Below are 20410 nucleotides of genomic sequence, written 5' to 3' on the forward strand. Positions count from 1 at the left end.
TCATCTCAGATTCTCATCTCCAGTCCATACAACTCTTTCTGTAATGGAGTTACCTTAAAAAACTAAGTGGTTATAATAATGGATAAGAGAATAAAATGAATTAGACAACAAACACTCATGATTTAAAATGTCCAAGAAAGCTACTAAGACACATTAGATCTTTAAAAATAAATCTGCATAAAATCTTTATCAGATTTGGTGTTTAATAAACCATAATGTCGTTCTCCTAAAAGATGAAAATATAGTTGTATTTAAGATAGTTGCCATTAAGGGTCTTAAAAAAAATGCTCTTCAACACATCTCCACGCTTTGGCTGGGTAGAGATCATTTTGCGAAAACCCTCGACATGAGCAAGAAAATACTGTTGCATTTGGCAGGTCTGAGCTCCTGGACACAGAAGGTTTTTTTTTTTTTACCCTAATGTAGAGAATGCATTAAAGGAGTTGGTCCTGGTTCTTTTTTTTAATAAGCATAACAAATATGTTATACTTACCTACTCTGTGCAAAGGTTTTGCACAGAGCAGCCTCAATCCTCCTCTTCTGGGGTCCCCCGACAGCCCTCCAGGTCCCTCCTCTTCATCAGGTGCCCCCATTTTCCCTGGGGGCACCCTGCATGCTCACTCATGAGTCCCGCTGCTGCGTCCATTAATACAGACAGCAGTACTTGGCTCTGCCCCCCAAACAACCACCCCACCACTTACCCCATTGATTGCAGGTGGGCAGGCTCCTACGGGCAGCGGCTCCTGTGTCCTCTCTGCATCGCGTTGTGGCTTCCACCGTGCAGCTCCTCCCTCCTCCTAGGCATCCAATAGGATCGCCTGTCCTTTCAGCCAATCAGGTGACGAGTGTAAAAACCCGCTTCCTGATTGGCTGTGTGGAGAATCAGTGTTACAACAGGGAATATTGATTCGCTGTTGTAACACACCTGGGTGGGCTCGGAGCACACTCTGCGACCCGAGCCCACCCTATATTGAAGCCTATCAGAGCCTCTGGCTTGAATCGGTGCTTCAAAACAGCCCCTCCGCACTGGAATCCATGCGCCGGTGCCTGAAAGGGGCCAGACGCATGGATTGGGGAAGCGGCGATGGACAGGGGGAGATGGCACCCATGCGCCCTTAAGTATAACTAGAGGCAAAACTTTTTTTTTTTTTTTTTGGATAGAGTGGAGAGGGATTAGAACATCTGTCAGGGAGATTATCATTGAAAGTAAAACAAAATCCCAAATTTTGGGTTGTCCCCAGAAAAGTCATAGATGGAAAATCTTCCAATGGGGACACCAGTTATGGTGACCTGGGGGTCCCCAAGAAATTCCCTTAATTGGATTTCCTCTCACTTCCTGTTTGGCTATGGGACAGGAAGTGAAGGAAAATCTCTGCAAAGGGTCACAGATAGCGGAATAAAATCTGACAGGGGTTATACTCCTCCCTTACTCTATCCAACAATAAAAAAAATAGGTTTTGCCTATACAGTATCTCACAAAAGTGAGTACACCCCTCACATCTTTTATCTTTTCATGTGACAACACTGAAGAAATGACACTTTGCTACAATGTAAAGTAGTGAGTGTACAGCTTGTATAACAGTGTAAATTTTCTGTCCCCTCAAAATATCTCAACACACAGCCATTAATGTCTAAACCGCCGGCAACAAAAGTCAGTACATCCCTAAGTGAAAATGTCCAAATTGGGCCCAATTAGCCATTTTCCCTCCCCGGTGTCATGTGACTCGTTAGTGTTACAAGGTCTCAGGTGTGAATGGGGAGCAGGTGTGTTAAATTTGGTGTTATCGCTCTCACTCTCTCATACTGGTCACTGGAAGTTCAACATGGCACCTCATGGCAAAGAACTCTCTGAGGATCTGAAAAAAAAAAATTGTTGCTCTACATAAACATGGCCTAGGCTATAAGGAGATTTCCAAGACCCTGAAACGGAGCTGCAGCACAGTGGACAACACCATACATCGGTTTAACAGGACAGGTTCCCCTAAAACCAGGCCTCACCATGGTCGACCAGACGTTGAGTGCACGTGCTCAGCGTCATATCCAGAGGTTGCTTTGGGAAATAGATGTATGTGTGCTGCCAGCATTGCTGCAGAGGTTGGAGGGGTGGGGGAGGGTCGGCCTGTCAGTGCTCAGACCATACGCTGCACTATGCATCAAATTGGTTTGCATGGCTGTCGTCCCAGAAGGAAGCCTCTTCTAAAGATGATGCACAAGAAAGTCCACTGCTGAAGACAAGCAGACTAAGGACATGGATCACCGGAACCATGTCCTGTGGTCTGATGAGACCAAGATAAACTTATTTGGTGTCAGATGGTGACAAGCGTGTGTGGGGGCAACCAGGTGAGGAGGACAAAAGACAAGTGTGTCTTGCCTACAGTCAAGCATGGTGGTGGGAGTGTCATGATCTGGGGCTGCCGGCACTGGGGAGCTACAGATCATTGAGGGAACCATGAATGCCAACATGTACTGTGACATACTGAAGCAGAGCATGATCCCCTCCCTTCGGAGACTGGGCCGCAGGGCAGTATTCCAACATGATAACGACCCCAAACACACCTCCAAGATGACCACTGCCTTGCTAAAGAAGCTGAGGGTAAAGGTGATGGACTGGCCAAGCATGTCCCCAGATCTAAACCCTTTTAAACATCTGTGGGGCATCCTAAAACGGAAGGTGGAGGAGCGCAAGGTCTCTAACATCCACCAGCTCTGTGATGTCATCATGGAGGAGTGGAAGAGGACTCCAGTGGTGACCTGTGAAGCTCTGGTGACCTCCATGCCCAAGAGGGTTAAGGCAGTGCTGGAAAATAATGGTGACCACACAAAATATTGACACTTTGGGCCCAATTTGGACATTTTCACTTAGGGGTGTACTGACTTTTGTTGCCAGCGGTTTAGACATTAACCACTTGCAGACCGGACCATTTTGCTGGTCAAAGACCAGACCACTTTTTGCGATTCGGCACTGCGTCGTTTTAACTGACAATTGCGCGGTCGTGCGTCGTGGCTCCCAAACAAAATTGATGTCCTTTTTTTCCCATAAATAGAGCTTTCTTTTGGTGGTATTTGATCACCCCTGCGGTTTTTATTTTTTGCGCTATAAACAAAAATACAGGGACAATTTTGAAAAAAACGCATTATTTTTTTACTTTTTGTTATAATAAATATCCCCCAAAAATATATAAAAAAACATTTCCTGACGCATCATGGCAGCACACACAGTGGGGGTTGTGACTCCGCCTCCACAACCTGATAGGACTGGTTAGCTATAAGATTTGAAGAGGAGTACACCGTTGCATTCTCCTTTTTTTCCTCACCTGTATGGGACATTACGTTTCGTGTTCGGTTAGCATGGAACCCCTTACCGCACCACCCCAGCCAGGTTCAGCCTCTCCTACTTGGAAGTCCCTGTCCGTACGGTCTCTAAAGGAGCCATAACGCAGGGAGCCCCACTCTGGTGGTCTCAGGGGCAAAAAAATTATAAAGCAGCGGGCTTTTAAAAAGAAAAAAACCTTAAAGAGGTTGTAATGTTTGCAGCGGTCTCCCCCTTCCTATCTGTCGTGCTCCCAGCATGTCCCCTTGTCTCTGCCTACCTTCTGTTTTCAGTCCTCAGCACACACAGTTGTCCTTTTTCTTTTTTTTGGTATTTTTTCTTCTTTTTCTCCCCTTTGGGCACGCTGAGCCCTGTAGTTCCACGGCGCTGTGACCCTTCCATCATGGCGGTTCCGTCCGGACGTTCGGCGCTCAGGAAGTGACGTTTTCCCCTTGCCCTCTGCATTTGCCAGCATCCAAGATGGCGCAGGGCGGCGCAGACGGCCAGTGCGCATGCGCGGCGGTGACGTCACTCCTCCAGCGACGGCGGGCTATTTAAAAAATGACATTTTCGTTTGCAAGTGCTGCTTGTGCCTTCCACGCCATCTACCATCCTGATCTCTGCACACAGCCTGCTGCCTTGCAAGACAAGTCCTCCTGAACTCTGGTAAGCCTCTTCCTTTCATCTTTATGCACTTTGCCATTCATTTATTTGCTGCACCTTCTGCCCATACTCTGCATTGGCTCTTATACTGAAAACCTCTGGTCACAGGTGTACTCTATTCTTCCTCATGGAGACCGCTGCCTTAGTAGACCATCCTAGAACAGTAAGGTAAGGGGGCGTATGGATTGGTAAGTAGCGAAGAGGAGAAAAAAAGAGAGCTCTGCCACTAATACCCTTTCATTTTGGTAGCTCTGGCAGGTCTTCGGGGTCATCCCATTCTAAAAGAAAGGAACGTTCCCCCTCAAGACACTCTCACTCTCGGCGAAGTCGATCAAGGTCTTCCCGTCATCACAGAGAACCGCCATCCTCTCATCGAGAGGAACACCATACCCGTCCTGCGGTTAATACCTGTTGGGTCTGTGGAGCGCAAGCATTACCTAGTAAGCTTGTTTGCCAAGTCTGTCTGGAGGAAGCAACTCGGGACAAGGAAGCTGACGCTAGAGAAGCCTCTAATATTATAAGAGACTCACTTAAGGAAACAATCCTTCAGGTGACAGCTTATGATCCAATCAGGTCATCTAACTCAGCCTCAACCTCTCATTCTCCTCAGGATCCAGATGACTCCCCAGAGGATGAGGATCCCCTGACCCCTACAGTTTTCGACTTTGCATTAATAAACCCTTTTGCGAAATCGGTTAAGGAAGCGACCGGTTGGGAAGAAGAGAGAGATGTCCCGCCTAAGTTAAGGAAATACTTCCCTAACCTAAAAAAAGACCCTGAGGTCTTCCCCTTTATCGAAGAGCTAGAAGAGCTCATAAGAGATGAATGGCAAAAACCAGAGAAGAAATCCGGCTTAAACAACAGATTGGCGAAGCTCTATCCCCTAAAAGAGCCAGCAGTGAACCCTCTTATCTCCGCTCCTGTGGTAGACTCTTCACTGATGCGATTAGCGCGCCATGTAACCCTACCAATAGAGGACGCCGTAACATTTAAAGATGTGATGGATCGCAAAATCGATCTCGACCTTAAGAAAGCCTACTCAGCAGCGGGGGGGGGCTGTAGGCCTGCAATCGCTCTAGCAGCGGTCGGTAGAGCCATCACCTCCTGGACATCTGGAGTTGAAAAATTAATCGCAGAAGCAGCGGACCAAGACAAAATCATTTCAGCACTGCAGGAACTCAGCCTTGCGGGTGATTTCGTAGCGGAGGCGGCGGTGGACGTTATTCGGTCATCAGCAAGAGCAATGCTGGCCTCAGTAACTTCCAGAAGGGCTCTCTGGCTAAAACCTTGGGTTGCTGATGCGACTTCCAAAACCAGCTGGTGTAAGATCCCTTATGATGGCACTAACCTTTTTGGCTCAAAATTAGATTCCGCAATATCAAAGGTCACGGGGGGAAAATCGGGTCTAATACCGTCGGACAGAAGATCCAGGCAACAAAAAAATCCGCCCTTCAGACGTCACCTTCCGGAAAGGTACCGGGATGTAAGGTCTTATAGACCTGGAAAAGAATTCAAACGGAATTGGCGAAGCACACAACCCTCTTTTGTGAGAGTCCAGAAATCGAAGACAACCGTGCCGGGAGACCAACAGAAATCTTTTTGATGCCACGCATGCCCAGCCCGCAATAGTTGGTGCGAGGCTGAGGCTATTTGCCCAAACTTGGATAGACAAAATAAAAGAACCCTGGGCGATATCCACCATTCAGCAAGGCCACAGGTGGAAATTCAAGCGAAAACCGCCAAAAAACCACTACAAACCTACCAAACTACCCTTTTCGCGCCTGAAGCGAAAGCTGTTAGTCAGATACGTTATGGAGTTGCTCCAGAAGCAAGCAATTATAGAAGTTCCACAGGAGCAGAGAGGAGAGGGGTTTTACTCTCCCCTTTTCTTGGTGTCAAAGAAAACAGGCGACTTGAGGCCCGTGTTGGACTTAAAGAAGTTAAACCAAATGATTCTAGTCGAATCATTCAGGATGGAGAGTCTCCAATCAATATTACTAGCAATAGGGGAGAAGGATTGGATGCTCTCGGTCGATTTATCCGACGCCTATCTACACATTCCAGTGCATCAAACCTTTCAAAAGTACCTACGCTTTGCGATAGGCAGGCAACACTTTCAATTCAAAAGCCTCCCATTTGGGATATCAACGGCACCCAGGACCTTCACAAAGGTGTTACTTCCGGTTATAGCACTATTGAGAGAAAGAGGTCTAAGAGTCCTACACTATCTCGACGATATTCTTCTTCTAGCAGACAGTCGAGAAATACTTCTACGACATCGTTCAATTCTGATTTCCACACTCCAGCAATTCGGGTGGATAGTGAATTGGAGGAAGAGCAGCCTGGTCCCAGTGCAGAAGATGGTCTTCCTAGGAGCCGAATTGGACACCAGATCCAACACAGTAGGGCTTCCCCAGGAGAAAATTCGTCCTCTTATCCGCAAAGTGAGAAAGCTACTATCAGTAGAACACCTATCTGCAAGAAAATGCTTAAGTATTCTGGGCTCAATGTCATCAACCTTTCTAATGGTTCAGTGGTCTCAATGGAACTCCAGGGTATTCCAGAATTCGTTCCTAAAACAATGGAACGGGGTGTCCATGTCACAACAAATAACAATCACCAGAGCAGTCAAGGAGTCAGTACGTTGGTGGACTCAAACCAACAATCTAACTCGCCGTCGTCCTATTGTTCATCCACTCCCAGAAATAGTAACGTCAGATGCCAGTTACCTTGGCTGGGGTGCGTATCATCTAGATCGGGGAGCACAGGGCCGCTGGCCCTTCTGTCCACAGGGGATAGTCTCGAATGTTCTGGAACTCAGGGCTGCATGGCAAGCACTTCTAACTTTCAGTCCCCTCCTTTCAGGGAAGAATGTCCTCCTGTGTATGGACAACACAGTGGCTGTGAATTATGTCCACAGGCAAGGGGGCACAAGAAGCAAAGTCCTAATGCGGGAGGTACGACCTATAATCGAGTGGGCCCAAGTCTACCTGACGGATCTGAAGTCAGTATACGTACCCGCAATTCACAACCAACTCACGGACGATCTAAGTCGAATATTTATTTCAAACAACGAGTGGTCTCTCAGTCACAAGGCCTTTACTCTGCTGACACACAAATGGGGTGTTCCCGATATAGATCTGGCAGCGACTCCAGCGAATCGCAAATGTACTCGCTTCTTAGCAAGGACCGCCTATCCAGCAGCAACAGGGATCGACTGTCTCCACCATCCTTGGGAATTTCGCCTAGGTTACATATTCCCTCCGGTGCCCTTGATAGCCAGGTTTCTGGCCAGACTGAGGACTTCGTCTTCCACGGTAATAGCAGTGTTGCCCTTCTGGCCCAGAAGACCGTGGTTTCCGACCATCCTGCAATTGAACACAGAAGAGCCTCTCCCACTTCCACTGTTCCCAGACTTGCTCTCACAAGGGAAATTTCTACACCCGTCACCAGAACGACTACTCCTGACGGCTTGGAAACTGAAAGGGAAAGGTTACTAGATCAGGGTTGTTCATTAAGAGTAATATCCACCTTACAACAAGCAAGGAAGAAATCGACAAACAACATATATAATAAGATTTGGAAAAGATTTTCTGCAATAGCCCAACTACAGTCCTGGAATCCCCTTTCTCCTTCAGTCTCTCAGGTGTTAGAATTCCTACAACTAGGCCTAGAGAAAGGCTTAAGGTCAAGCACTTTAAAAGTTCATGTCTCTGCCATATCCGCAATGACAGGAATCAAGTGGGCTTTAAACCCCCTCATCATTCAGTTTCAGAAAGCATGCCTAAAAATAAGGCCTCCTAGAAAACCAATTTTTCCGACCTGGGACCTATCGATCGTCCTGGAAGCTTTAACCAAAGAACCTTTCTCGACGAGGGGATCAATATCCCTATGGGACTTGACACTAAAACTATCGTTTCTAGTTGCAATCACATCGGCCAAAAGGGTCTCCGAGCTGCAAGCTCTACTAATCAAAGAACCACACCTAGTTTTTTTCTCAGACAGGGTCGTACTCAGACCTTCGGAACGGTTTGTGCCAAAGGTAGCATCTAGCTTCCACTTTAATCCGGAGATCAATCTTCCCGTATTTCTCAACACAGATGGAAATCCACACCCTCTGGACGTGAAGTCTGCAATATGCGCCTACCTGGAGGCTACCGCTCCATTCAGGAAGTCAGAAAACCTCCTAGTCATTCCGCATGGCGCCAAAAGAGGTCAAGCGGCTTCTTCAAGAACAATATCCTCATGGTTGATTAAAGTCATCAAGAAAGCATATCTAGTTCAACACCTTCCAATACCGGAAAACCTGAAAGCGCATTCGACGAGAGCGATGGCGACCTCATGGGCAGCATACAGCAGAGTATCACCAGAGACTATTTGCAAGGCAGCAACTTGGTCATCAAAAACCACATTCATGTCTCACTATAGAATAGATCCGGCTCAATTAACCACGGTTGAGTTCGGGAGATCAATTATTCAATCAAACTCATCTATATCTTGTACTTGAGTAAATAAAAAAGCTTCTAAAAAGCACCCTCCCATGTAGCGAGTTATTTCCCACTGTGTGTGCTGCCATGATGCGTCAGGAAAACGGAAAATTGTATACTCACCTTTCCGTAATTTTCCTTTCCTGACGCATCCCATGGCAGCACACAGGATCCCACCCCTCTAAGGTGATAGTTACTGAGAATGCAACGGTGGACTCCTCTTCAAATCTTATAGCTAACCAGTCCTATCAGGTTGTGGAGGCGGAGTCACAACCCCCACTGTGTGTGCTGCCATGGGATGCGTCAGGAAAGGAAAATTACGGAAAGGTGAGTATACAATTTTCCGTTTTTTTTCCCTCAGTTTAGGCCGATACGTATTCTTCTACATATTTTTGGTAAAAAAAAAACGCAATAAGCGATTATTGATTGGTTTGCGCAAAAGTTATAGCGTTTACAAAATAGGGATAGTTTTATAGCATTTTTATTAATAATTTTTTTTTTTTTTTACTAGTAATGGCGGCTATCAGCGATTTTTATTGTGACTGCGACACTGTGGGGGACCCATTGGACATTTTTTGGACCATTGTCATTTATACAGTAATCACTGCTATATAAATGCAGTGATTCCTGTGTAAATGACACTGGCAGTAAAGGGGTTAACCAGTGGGTGGCAGTGTAGGGGTTAAGTGTTCCTAGGGGTGTGTTACTAACTGTGGGGGGGTTGGGCTTTCATTTAGTGAACACTGATCTCTGCTCCAATCACATGGAGCAGAGATCAGCGTCACTAGTTGCTAGGCAGAATGGAAAAATGCTGTTTACACAGCATTTCCTCCATTCGGCTGCTCCGTGAGACGATCGCGGGGATGCCCGCGGTGATCGAGTCCGCGGGTCCCGCGACCAGACTCACGGGGGTCCCGACCAGTGGGGGAGCGCGCCGCCGCGCTCCCGATGGCAGGGCGGCATTGAATATTGGACGTACCTGTACGCCAATATGCCTGCCCGTGCCATTCTGTCGACGTACATCGTCGTGCGCTGGTCGGGAAGTGGTTAATGGCTGTGTGTTGAGTTATTTTGAGGGGACAGCAAATTTACACTGTTATACAAGCTGTACACTCACTACTTTACATTGTAGCAATGTGTCATTTCTTCAGTGTTGTCACATGAAAAGATAAAAGAAAAAATTTACAAAAAAACGTGAGGGGTGTACTCACTTTTGTGAGATACCATAGGTCTACTTTAATGCATGGAATGCATTAAGTGAAAAACCTTAAAAGTAGAACTATAGGCAAAACTTTTTTGTTACATTTTGGATAGAGCAAGCGAGGGTTATAACCCCATCAGATTTTTTTGTCCCATTGCTGAGATTTACCTTCACTTCCTGTCCCATAGCCAAACAGGAAGTGAGAGGAAATACCAGCAAATTAAGGGAATTCCCCCCCCCCCACTTTGGAGGTAAAGAGCCTTAAGGCTTTGGTACCACTTTAAAAACGTTGCCTCTGTGAAGAACTAGCGTAGTGTAGACTGTTACATCCCTGTCTGGCTGTGGCAGCAAGTGAAATAAACACTTTTTCAAAGTCGGAATTGTAAAAAATGGGACTACTGTGTATGTTTCTGTTCAAACACAAGGTGGTGGCCAATGTGTAAAGGATCAACCTGGCCCAATCACAATCATTCTCAGTCTGCTGACACTTAGATTGGTGTCCCACAAGACAGAAAACCTCCAGGGCGAGGCCGACTGTATAATCATCGCATTCTAGTGATATTAGTAGAATCTAATAGTGTCTGGACATTCAGCTTCCCACCTCAGTTGCCCTAACCTCTGTTGTCACACCTGCAGACATTAAAGCGGAGGTCCACCCTAAAATGGACCTCCGCTCATCGGAATCCCCCCCCCTCCGGCGCCACAATCGGCACCTTTCAGGGGGGAGGGGGGGTGCAGTTACCTGGATAATCCAGGTAACTGCACCCACTTCCGGGCTAGCTCTCTGCGGAACGGGGCGTACGTTACGCCCCCGTTCCGCAAGCGCCCGCCCCCTTCAGCAAGTGCCCCGCTGCCTGCTGGGAAACACACAGCTCCCAGAGGCAGCGGGGACCGTCCGGATTGCGCCGCGCGGCTCGCGCATGCGCAGTAGGGAACCGGGAAGTGAAGCCGAAAGGCTCCATTTCCTGATTCCCATACCCAAGATGGCGGCGGGACCCGGCAGCCGAGCGAGCGATCGGCTTCGGGTGCCGAAATCGCGGGCGCGCTGGACAGGTAAGTGTCACTATTTAAAAGTCAGCAGCTGCAGTATTTGTAGCTGCTGGCTTTTAAAAAAAAAAAAAAAAAAAACGCGGAGTCCCGGTGGACTCCCGCTTTAACCTTTGGAAATCGGATGAAGAGTAGGAGTTTATGTAGAGAAAAAGATAATACGAAGGCAACATTAAATGTTTAAAAAGCTTTTTATTGAGCAATAACCAACAAACAAGCAAAAATTAAAAATAAGAGGGTATTCTCAACTTATTTCGTCACATTTTGGTGCTTAATATAGTGATTTAGTTGGTGTAACAGAAACACGGCTTGATTTCTCACAAGACTGGGCTGCTTGTATTCAGGCTGATCCTCTTGTTTAGAGGGACATGGTCCATAGAAAAAAAAAAATGGAATTTGCTTCTCTATGTTAGCTGTGATCTGAAAGAATATGATCTAGTGGTTGGAGGTGGTGATGGTGAAGAGGAGGAAGTACAGGTGGAATGAAAGTACAGGGTCTATGAACTGATGGACATACCACTGGCTCCTCACAAGACTGGGCTGTTTGTATTCATGTCGATCGTCTTTTCTGCATCCCGTGTCCCTCTAAACAAGAGCATCAGCATGAATACAAAGAGCCCAATCTTGTGAGGAGCCAGTGGTAAGTCCATCAGTTCATAGACCCTGTACTTTCATTGCACCTGTACTTCCTTCTCCGCACCATCACCACCACCAACCACAAGATCATCTCTCTCCCTCACTTTCACATTACATCTAACATAGAGAAACCCCCTTCCATCTTTTCTACATCCCATGTCCCTCTAAACAAGAGGGAGGGGGGTTTCTCTACGTTAGATGTAATGTGAAAGTGAGGAAGAAAGATGATCTTGAGGTTGGAGGTGGTGATGGTGTGGAGGAGGAATTATGGATGGAATGATAGATGAATCTATGAACTTATTTATCACTGGCTCCTCACAAGACTGGGCTGTTTGTATTCATGCCAATCCTCTTGTTTAGAGGGACAGGGGATGGAGAAAAGATGGAGGGGGTTTCGCTACGTTAGATGTGATGTGAAAGTGAGGAAGAAAGAGGATCTTGTGGTTGGTGTTTCAGAATCATGGCTTGCCTCCTCACAAGACTGGGCTGTTTCATGCAGATCCTCTTGTTTAGAGGGACACGGAACATAAAAAAGATGAAGGGGGGGGAGGTTAGATGTGAAAGCGAGGAAGAAAAATAATCCTATGGTGTGGAAGAGGAATTACTGGTGGCATATTAGATGGGTCTATGAACTGATGGACTTATCATTGGCTCCTCACAAGACTGGGCTGTTGGTATTCATGCCCATCCTCTTGTTTAGAGGGACACGGGACATAGAAAAGATGGAGGGGGCCTTTCTTTAATGTTAGATGTAATGTGAAAGCGAGGAAGAAAGAGGATCTTGTGGTCGGTGTTCCAGAAACACGGCTTGACTCCTCACAAGACTGGGCTGTTTGCATTCATTCCGATCCTCTTGTTTAGAGGGACACGGGACAGAGAAAAGATGGAGGGGGGGGTTCTCTATGTTAGATGTAATGTGAAATTGAAGAAGAAAGATGATCTTCTGGTTGGAGGTGGTGATGGTGCGGAGGAGGAAGAACAGGTAGAATGATATATGGGTCTATGAACTGATGGACTTATCATTGGCTCCTAAAAGGACTGGGCTGTTGGTATTAATGCCTATCCTCTTGTTTAGAGAGACATGGGACGTAGAAAAGATGGAGGGGGCCTTTCTTTAATGTTAGACGTAATACGAAAGCGAGGAAGAAATAAGATCTTGCGGTTGGAGTTCCAGAAACAAGGCTTGGTTCCTCACAAGGCTGGGCTGTTTGTATTCATGCCGATCCTCTTATTTAGAGGGAAATGGGACGTAGAAAAGGTGGAGGGGGGTTTCTCCATGTTAGATGTGATGTTAAAGTGAGGAAGAAAGATGATTTTGTGGTTGGTGTTCCAGAAACACGGCTTGACTCCTCACAAGACTGGGCTACTTGTATTCATGTCGATCCTCTTGTTTAGAGGGACGCGGGACGTAGAAAAGATGGATGGGGGGGGCTTCCCTATGTTCGATGCGATGTTAAAGTGAGGAAGAAAGATGATCTTGTGGTTGGAGGTGGTGATGGTGCGGAGGAGGAATTACGGGTGCAATGATAGATGGGTCTATGAACTGATGAACTTATCATTGGCTCCTCACGAGACTGGGCTGTTTGCAATCATTCCGATCCTCTTGTTTAGAGGGACACGGGACGTAAAAAATATGGAGGGGGGTTTTCTTTAATGTTAGATGTAACGTGAAAGTGAGGAAGAAAGATGATCTTGTGGTTGGAGATGTGGTTGGTGTCCCAGAAACACGGCTTGACTCCTCACAAGACTGGGCTGTTTATATTCATGCCGATCCTCTTGTTTAGAGGGACACGGGACGTAGAAAAGATGGAGGGGGGGTTTTCTATGTTAGATGTAAATGTGAAAGTGAGGAAGAAAGAGGATCTTGTGGTTGGAGGTGGTGATGGTGCGGAGGAGGAATTACGGGTGGAATGATAGACGAGTCTATGAACTGATGAACTTATCATTGGCTCCTCACGAGACTGGGCTGTTTGCAATCATTCCGATCCTCTTGTTTAGAGGGACACGGGACGTAGAAAAGATCTAGGGGGCTTTTCTTTAATGTTAGATGTAACGTGAAAGTGAGGAAGAAAGATGATCTTGTGGTTGGAGTCCTAGAAACACAGCTTGACTCCTCACAAGACTGGGCTGTTTGTATTCATGCCGATCCTCTTGTTTAGAGGGACACGGGACGTAGAAAAGATGGAGGGAGGGGGGTTTCTCTATGTTAGATGTGATGTGAAAGTGAGGAAGAAAGATGATCTTGTGGTTGGAGATGTGGTTGGTGTCCCAGAAACACGGCTTGACTCCTCACAAGACTGGGCTGTTTGTATTCATGCCGATCCACTTGTTTAGAGGGACACGGGACGTAGAAAAGTTGAAGGGGGAGTTCTCTATGTTAGATGTAAATATGAAAGTGAGGAAGAAAGAGGATCTTGTGGTTGGAGGTGGTGATGGTGCGGAGGAGGAATTACGGGAGGAATGATAGACGGGTCTATAAACTGATGGACTTATGATTGGAGTCTACAACAGACGTCCTGAGATTTACAAGAAGGGGGGAGCGCCAGATCCTTACACAACTATATATTTATGGAAAAAACAAAAAACACTAAAGCGCAAAGTGAAAAAAAAATAAAAATAAAATCTTTATGCCTCGTGTTAAAAATAGAGAAAAATAAAAAACAAAAAACATTTAATACAATGTTGAAGGCACATCTTGAGCATTTAACTCACAAAGGATAATTGTGGTCTACTGAAGGGGTTTGTCTTGAGGAATAAATCTGATCTCGTTTGCTCTTCATCCACAAGCAATAAATCGATCTCCTTTCCCACCACCATTTCTTCCTTCCGCTCTCAGATGAAGTGCAAGGGAGATCAGACTACACTTCTTGAGGGACTCAACCAGACATGTTTTGTGGGGTCTTTGTCCGTATCTGCTTCTTCCCTGTGTGTGATCAAAATACGATACGTGTTGAAGTCACTGGAGACACCAACAGTTCATGAGGGTTGTTTGAGATCCGGGATAACACAGGAGGGTCAGCTGTGGAAAAAAAAAAAAACTCTCCCGCACTCAGGTTGAGAACCTGGCTTCTCCTACGTATGGCATCTCCGATGTCCATAAGGTGGGAACATGCATGAAAAACCTTTCCCGCACACATCAGGAATACGGCTTCTCCTCCACGTGGCTTCTCTGGTGCCTATAAAGATTGTACTTCCGCGTAAAACATTTCCCACACTCGGGACAGGAATGTGGTTTCGCGCCAATGTGGCACTTCTGATGCTTGGCCAGATCTGACTTATAAAGAAAACATTTCCCGCACTCAGGACAGGAACATGGTTTCTGGTCCGTATGAGACCTCTTATGTTTGGACAGTCCCGACTTATAAAGAAAGTCTTTCCCGCACTCAGAACAAGAAAATAACTTCTTGCCTGCGTGAGACCTCTGGTGTTTCTCCAGCTCCGATTCATGGTGAAAACGTTTCCCGCACTTAGGGCAAGAATGCAGTGCCTCACCCGTGTGCGTTCTCCGGTGTGAAGAAAGATTCCACCTCCGCGAGAAACATTTCTCACACTCAGGGCAGGAATAAGGCTTCTCACGTGTGTGGGATTTCCGATGTTTGACCAGTTCTGATTGATAAAGAAAAGGTTTTCCGCACTCAGGACAGGAATGAACCTTCTCCCCTGTGTGCAATCTCTGATGTGCAGAAAGACTCCACTTCCGTGAAAAACATTTCCCGCACTCGGGACAGGAATAGGGTTTGTCCTCCACGTGCGACCTCTGGTGTATAACCAGTTCTGATTCAAAAGGAAAACATATCCCGCACTCAGGACAGGCATAGGGTTTCTCCTCCTCGTGAGACTTCTGGTGTAAAACCAGTTCTGATTCAAAAGGAAAACTTTTCCCGCACTCAGAACAGGAATACATCTTCTTGCACTTCTGAGATCTCTGGTGTTTGACCAGCTCGGATTTATAGACAAAACGTTTCCCGCACTTAGGGCAGGAATGTAGCGCCTCACCCGTGTGCAATCTCTGATGCGCAGAAAGACTCCACTTCCGTGAAAAACATTTCCCGCACTCTTGACAGGGATACGGCTTCTCGCCCGTGTGAGATCTCTGATGCAAGTAAAGGTGGGATTTCCTTGAAAAACATTTCCCACACTCAGGACAGGAATACGGCTTCTCGCACGTATGAGACTTCTGATGTTTGACCAGTTCTGATCGATAAAGAAAGCGTTTCCCGCACTCAGGGCAGGAATACGGCTTCTCGCCCTTGTGCAATCGCTGATGCCTGACCAGTTTGGATTTGAAGGGAAAACATTTCCCGCACTCCGTGCAGGAATACAGCTCCTCAACTGAATGAGATTTCTGATGGGCGACCAGTTCCGATTTATCAAGAAAATGTTTCCCGCACTCGGGGCAGGAATTAAGCTTCTCGTCCGTGTGCGATTGCTGGTGCCTGACCAGTTTGGATTTAAAAGGAAAATATTTCCCGCACTCGAGGCAGGAATGAGGCTTCTCGCCCGTGTGAGATCTCCGATGTACAGAAGTACTTGGTTTGGAGCTTTCCCCGCATTCAGGATGTGAGAGTTTCTTCTTTCCTCGAGTTCTGGCCCCATCCCTCACAGTACGAGGTTGCTCAGAGTCGGAGGGATTCCATGGTCTATCCACACTGTGAAGTCCACCATCCATAGTGGAGATCATTGGCTTTTCTCCTCCACAATCTCCTGTGATGTCCTCTTCTTTTATTTTACAACCTGGAGATAAAGTGAGACGATCCTTCGAGGGTTTCTCCATGGTGTGTCCTGGAAAAATATAAAAACATCATCAATAGATATGAGAGGGTTAGTTCACTTCCATCAAGATCCCATCTGGATCAGGTAGATATGAGTGAGGAGATGTTCTCTGTGGTTGGGACAACCAGCCGGGACATCTTACATTAACCGGTGAAAGGGATTTTGGTCCTCCTCTCCGGTCACTGCTATGTTCATGTAGCTTTGTCAGAAAGTGAGGGAACCAATCAGGATTGGGTGCTGTGTGCAGTTCACAGAAACTCAAGCCTAGGCACGGGGTCGTGTGGGCTCTGCTAAAGAGGACGATTAGAGTTCATACTGGGCTACCCTCCACTTTCGAAACTGAAGAAATTGTAGACATGTGCAATTCGTTTAGTTCCAAATTAGTTTAACAAATTTTAACAAATTTGTTAATTCCGAATTTTTCAATTTGCAAAATTTCAAAATTTGCGAAATTACGAATTTGCGAAATGACGAATTTGCAAAATTACGAATTTGCAAAATTACGAATTTGCAAAATTACGAATTTGCAAAATTACGAATTTGCAAAATTACGAATTTGCAAAACTACGAATTTGCAAAACTACGAATTTGCAAAACTACGAATTTGCAAAACTACGAATTTGCAAAACTACGAATTTGCAAAACTACGAATTTGCAAAATTACGAATTTTTGGAAATTCGAAAATCTGAAAAAAAGAAAATCTGTTCAATTCTAAATAATAACTAAACTATTAAATTATAGGTATTGGAATTCCCTTTCAAATTTGTCTGTTAGTGGACGTAACGAATACGAATTTATCCAAAGTTACGATTTAAATTATCTTAAATAACGAATGCCACATCTAACCAAATGGAACGCAACGATCTAATAATAATAATACCTTTTTATTATTATTATTTATTATTAATTTGTTCCGTTCCATTAGTTTAGATGCGGCAATTGTTATTTCAGATAATTCCTAACTTCGGATAAATTCATACTCGTTAATTTAATAGTTAGTTATTAAACTGATTTTCTTTCTTTTTTTCAGATTTTAACATTTTTGGACTTTGAAATCTTTGAATTCCCGAATTCCGAAAATTCTGAATTCCGAAAATTCTGAATTCCAAGAATCTGAAGTTCGGTAGTTCAGAAGAAGTTCGGTAGTTCAGAAGAAGTTCGGTAGTTCAGAAGAAGTTCGGTAGTTCAGAAGAAGTTCGGTAGTTCAGAAGAAGTTCGGTAGTTCAGAAGAAGTTCGGTAGTTCAGAAGAAGTTCGGTAGTTCAGAAGAAGTTCGGTAGTTCAGAAGAAGTTCGGTAGTTCAGAAGAAGTTCGGTAGTTCAGAAGAAGTTCGGTAGTTCAGAAGAAGTTCGGAAGTTCAGAAGAAGTTCGGAAGTTCAGAAGAAGTTCGGAAGTTCAGAAGAAGTTCGGAAGTTCAGAAGTTCGGAAGTTCTGAAGTTCGGAAATTCTGAAGTTCGGAAATTCTGAAGTTCGGAAATTCTGAAGTTCGGAAATTCTGAAGTTCCGAAATTCTGAAGTTCCGAAATTCTGAAGTTCCGAAATTCCGAAGTTCCGAAATTCCGAAGTTCCGAAATTCCGAAGTTCCGAAATTCCGAAATTTCGAAATTCGGAAATCCGAAAAAAATCGAAATGTGAAAATTCCCGAATTCTGAAAAAAAAACAAAAAAACAATGAAACAAAAATTAACCAATTTTTTGTCAGTGCACATGTCTAACAAATTGGTCAAACACTTAGGGACCTGGGCATAAGCTGATATATCAAGCCTGAAACTGAGAGAAAAGATCTAACATACACAACGAGTACCGTATATACTCGAGTATAGGCCGACCCGAATATAAGCCGAGGCCCCCAATTTACCCCCAAAAAAACTGGCAAACTTATTGACTCGTGTATAAGCCGAGGGTGAGACATGCCTGTCCATCCCTGTGTGTGTGTCCGTCCCTGTGTGTCCGTCCATCCCTGTGTGTCCGTCCATCCCTGTGTGTGTGTGTGTCCATCCATCCATCCATCCCTGTGTGTGTGTGTGTCCATCCATCCATCCATCCCTGTGTGTGTGTGTCTCCATCCATCCATCCATCCCTGTGTGTGTGTGTCTCCATCCATCCATCCATCCCTGTGTGTGTGTGTCTCCATCCATCCATCCATCCCTGTGTGTGTGTGTCTCCATCCATCCATCCATCCCTGTGTGTGTGTGTCTCCATCCATCCATCCCTGTGTGTGTGTGTGTGTGTGTGTGTGTGTGTGTGTGTGTGTGTGTGTGTGTGTCCAGCCTACCTGTGTCCCGAGCCTGTGTCCCGAGCCTCCGTCCCGTGCCTTGCCTCCTTGCCTCCGTCCCGTGCCGTGCCTTGCCTCCTTGCCTCCGTCCCGTGTCGTGCCTTGCCTCCGTCCCGTCCCGTGCCTTGCCTTGCCTCCGTCCCGTGCCTTGCCAGGATCGCCGCTCTTCGTCGGCGCCTTGGCGGCCATTCTAAAATTCAAAAGCCGCGCCTCCGCCTCCGCCTGTGATAGGCGGAACACTGAATTTCCCAGCAGCCTGTGTTCCGCCTATCACGGACATCGTCTCATCCTCGTACTACGGACGAGGATGAGACGATGTCCGTGATAGGCGGAACACAGGCTGCTGGGAAATTCAGTGTTCCGCCTATCACAGGCGGAGGCGGAGGCGCGGCTTTCGAATTGTAGTATGTCCGCCGTCTGTCTGCTCGATACGCTGATCGAGCAGTCAGACGGCGATGACTCGAGTATAAGCCGAGGGGGGCACTTTCAGCCTCAAAAAAAGAGGCTGAAAATCTCGGCTTATACTCGAGTATATACGGTAAACAGAATAGGGAAGTGACCATTACTGGCTGATATCACAGAGCTCTGGACCAATCAGTGAGCAGTAACAGAGCAGAGATAAGAGAAGAATATATGATGGGTCACCTGTGCTGATCTCTGTAGGAGTGTCCTCCTCTATGAATGTCCTCATCATTCCAGCCTCCTCCATATATTGCTGATCATCCCTCACATACGTCTCTTCTACTTCACCCTCAACTTTCATGTTCATCAGATCTTCACCCTAAACCAACAGAATGGCAGAAAATAACATCTGTAACATAGAAGTATTTATGATGTGAGATCACATAGAAAATATCATCTTGTAGAGTCCACACATCATCTCCACATGTCAGAGTGTTCAATCACTTTATGTTCCCGACCCTCAACTCCACCTACCTGATGATGGTGGGGGATGGTGTGACCTTCAACTCCACCTACCTGATGATGGTGGGGGATGATGTGACCTTCCCGTGTAGAATCCCAGGAATACGGAAGATAAGAATATCTCTCAGGTGGGTTTCTGGTATTAGGTGGCCCCATCATAATGTTCTGGTACAGACCCTCGTGTCCTTCAGGAAACTCCTTCATCGCACCATACTCCTCATCTGCCATTTTAAACTCCTTTTTAACAGTAATATTAGAATCTCTCAGGTTTCCACTCTGAATATATAATAAAAATGATATCAATGGTAACAATGCAGATAATGTACAGATCCTAATGATACTATCAGTGATTGTTCCTCATCTACCTGATGATGGTGGGGGATGGTGTGACCTTCCTGTGTGGGATCCCGGGAATACAGAGGACGGGGACATCTCTCTGGTGGGTTATGGTTATTAGGCGACTCCATTGTGATTTCCATATATCCTTCCGGAAACTCCTTTATCACCACATACTCTACATCACCTTCTTTATACTCTTCTTTAACAATGTTATCATATCTGAGGTTTCCACTCTGAATATACAAATACGACATTTATTGTAACAAACGTTTAAATCATACCTATCAATAATTGCAATCATCTACCTGATGATGGCGAGGGATTAGGTGACCTTCCTGTGTGGAATCCCAGGAATACAGAGGAAAGTGACACATCTCTGGTGGGTTTCTCTTATCATACGGCTCCATAACATCCTCATGTCCATCTGAAGGTCCCTCCACCACACCATCCTCCTCCTCTTCATACTCTTCTTGAATACTGTTATTTCTAACCTTGATGTTTCCATTCGAAATATATAAAAGGCAACATTCATTGTAGCGCATGCGTGTACAAAAAAAAAAAAATTATAACTACCAATAATTGTTTATCATCTACCTGATCACGTGCTTTGTTGTCATTGTCTTGTGTGTCTATCATGACGTCCTTGTAGGGATCCTTGTGTCCTTCTAAATACTCCCACTCCTCCATGGAGAAATAGACAGTGACATCCTGACACCTTATAGGAACCTGACACACACAATGATACAGTCACCATCC

General features: G+C 45.7%; 1 protein-coding gene across 1 annotated transcript; it reads right to left on the reverse strand.

Annotated features, from left to right (window-relative positions):
- Positions 1–11481: 11481 nt before the first annotated feature.
- On the reverse strand, positions 11482–20196 carry LOC143955495 (uncharacterized). Its single transcript, XM_077465533.1, has 5 exons — positions 19960–20196; positions 19822–19887; positions 19370–19591; positions 19037–19172; positions 11482–16126 (listed from the first exon to the last, which is right to left on the reverse strand). The coding sequence occupies exons 1-5, from the start codon at positions 20194–20196 to the stop codon at positions 14481–14483; spliced, it is 2307 nt and encodes a 768-aa protein (XP_077321659.1). The 3' UTR covers positions 11482–14480.
- Between the last annotated feature and the right edge of the window lie 214 nt (positions 20197–20410).

This window comes from Lithobates pipiens, unplaced genomic scaffold (genome assembly GCF_037356315.1).
Source record: "Lithobates pipiens isolate NorthernLeopardFrog02 unplaced genomic scaffold, aLitPip1_a1.2 Scaffold_35, whole genome shotgun sequence".
Classification (NCBI taxonomy): Eukaryota; Metazoa; Chordata; class Amphibia; order Anura; family Ranidae; genus Lithobates; species Lithobates pipiens.

Bases quoted from the DNA above. Each gene is read 5' to 3' on its own strand.
- LOC143955495 (XM_077465533.1), bottom strand. From the start codon at position 20,196: ATGCGCTACAATGAATGTTGCCTTTTATATATTTCGAATGGAAACATC. The intron at 19,173-19,369 runs GTAGGTGGAGTT...CTGTTGGTTTAG, and splicing joins TCATCCCCCACCATCATCAG to GGTGAAGATCTGATGAACAT. The intron at 16,127-19,036 runs GTGACCCATCAT...ATATTTTTCCAG, and splicing joins TCCTACAGAGATCAGCACAG to GACACACCATGGAGAAACCC.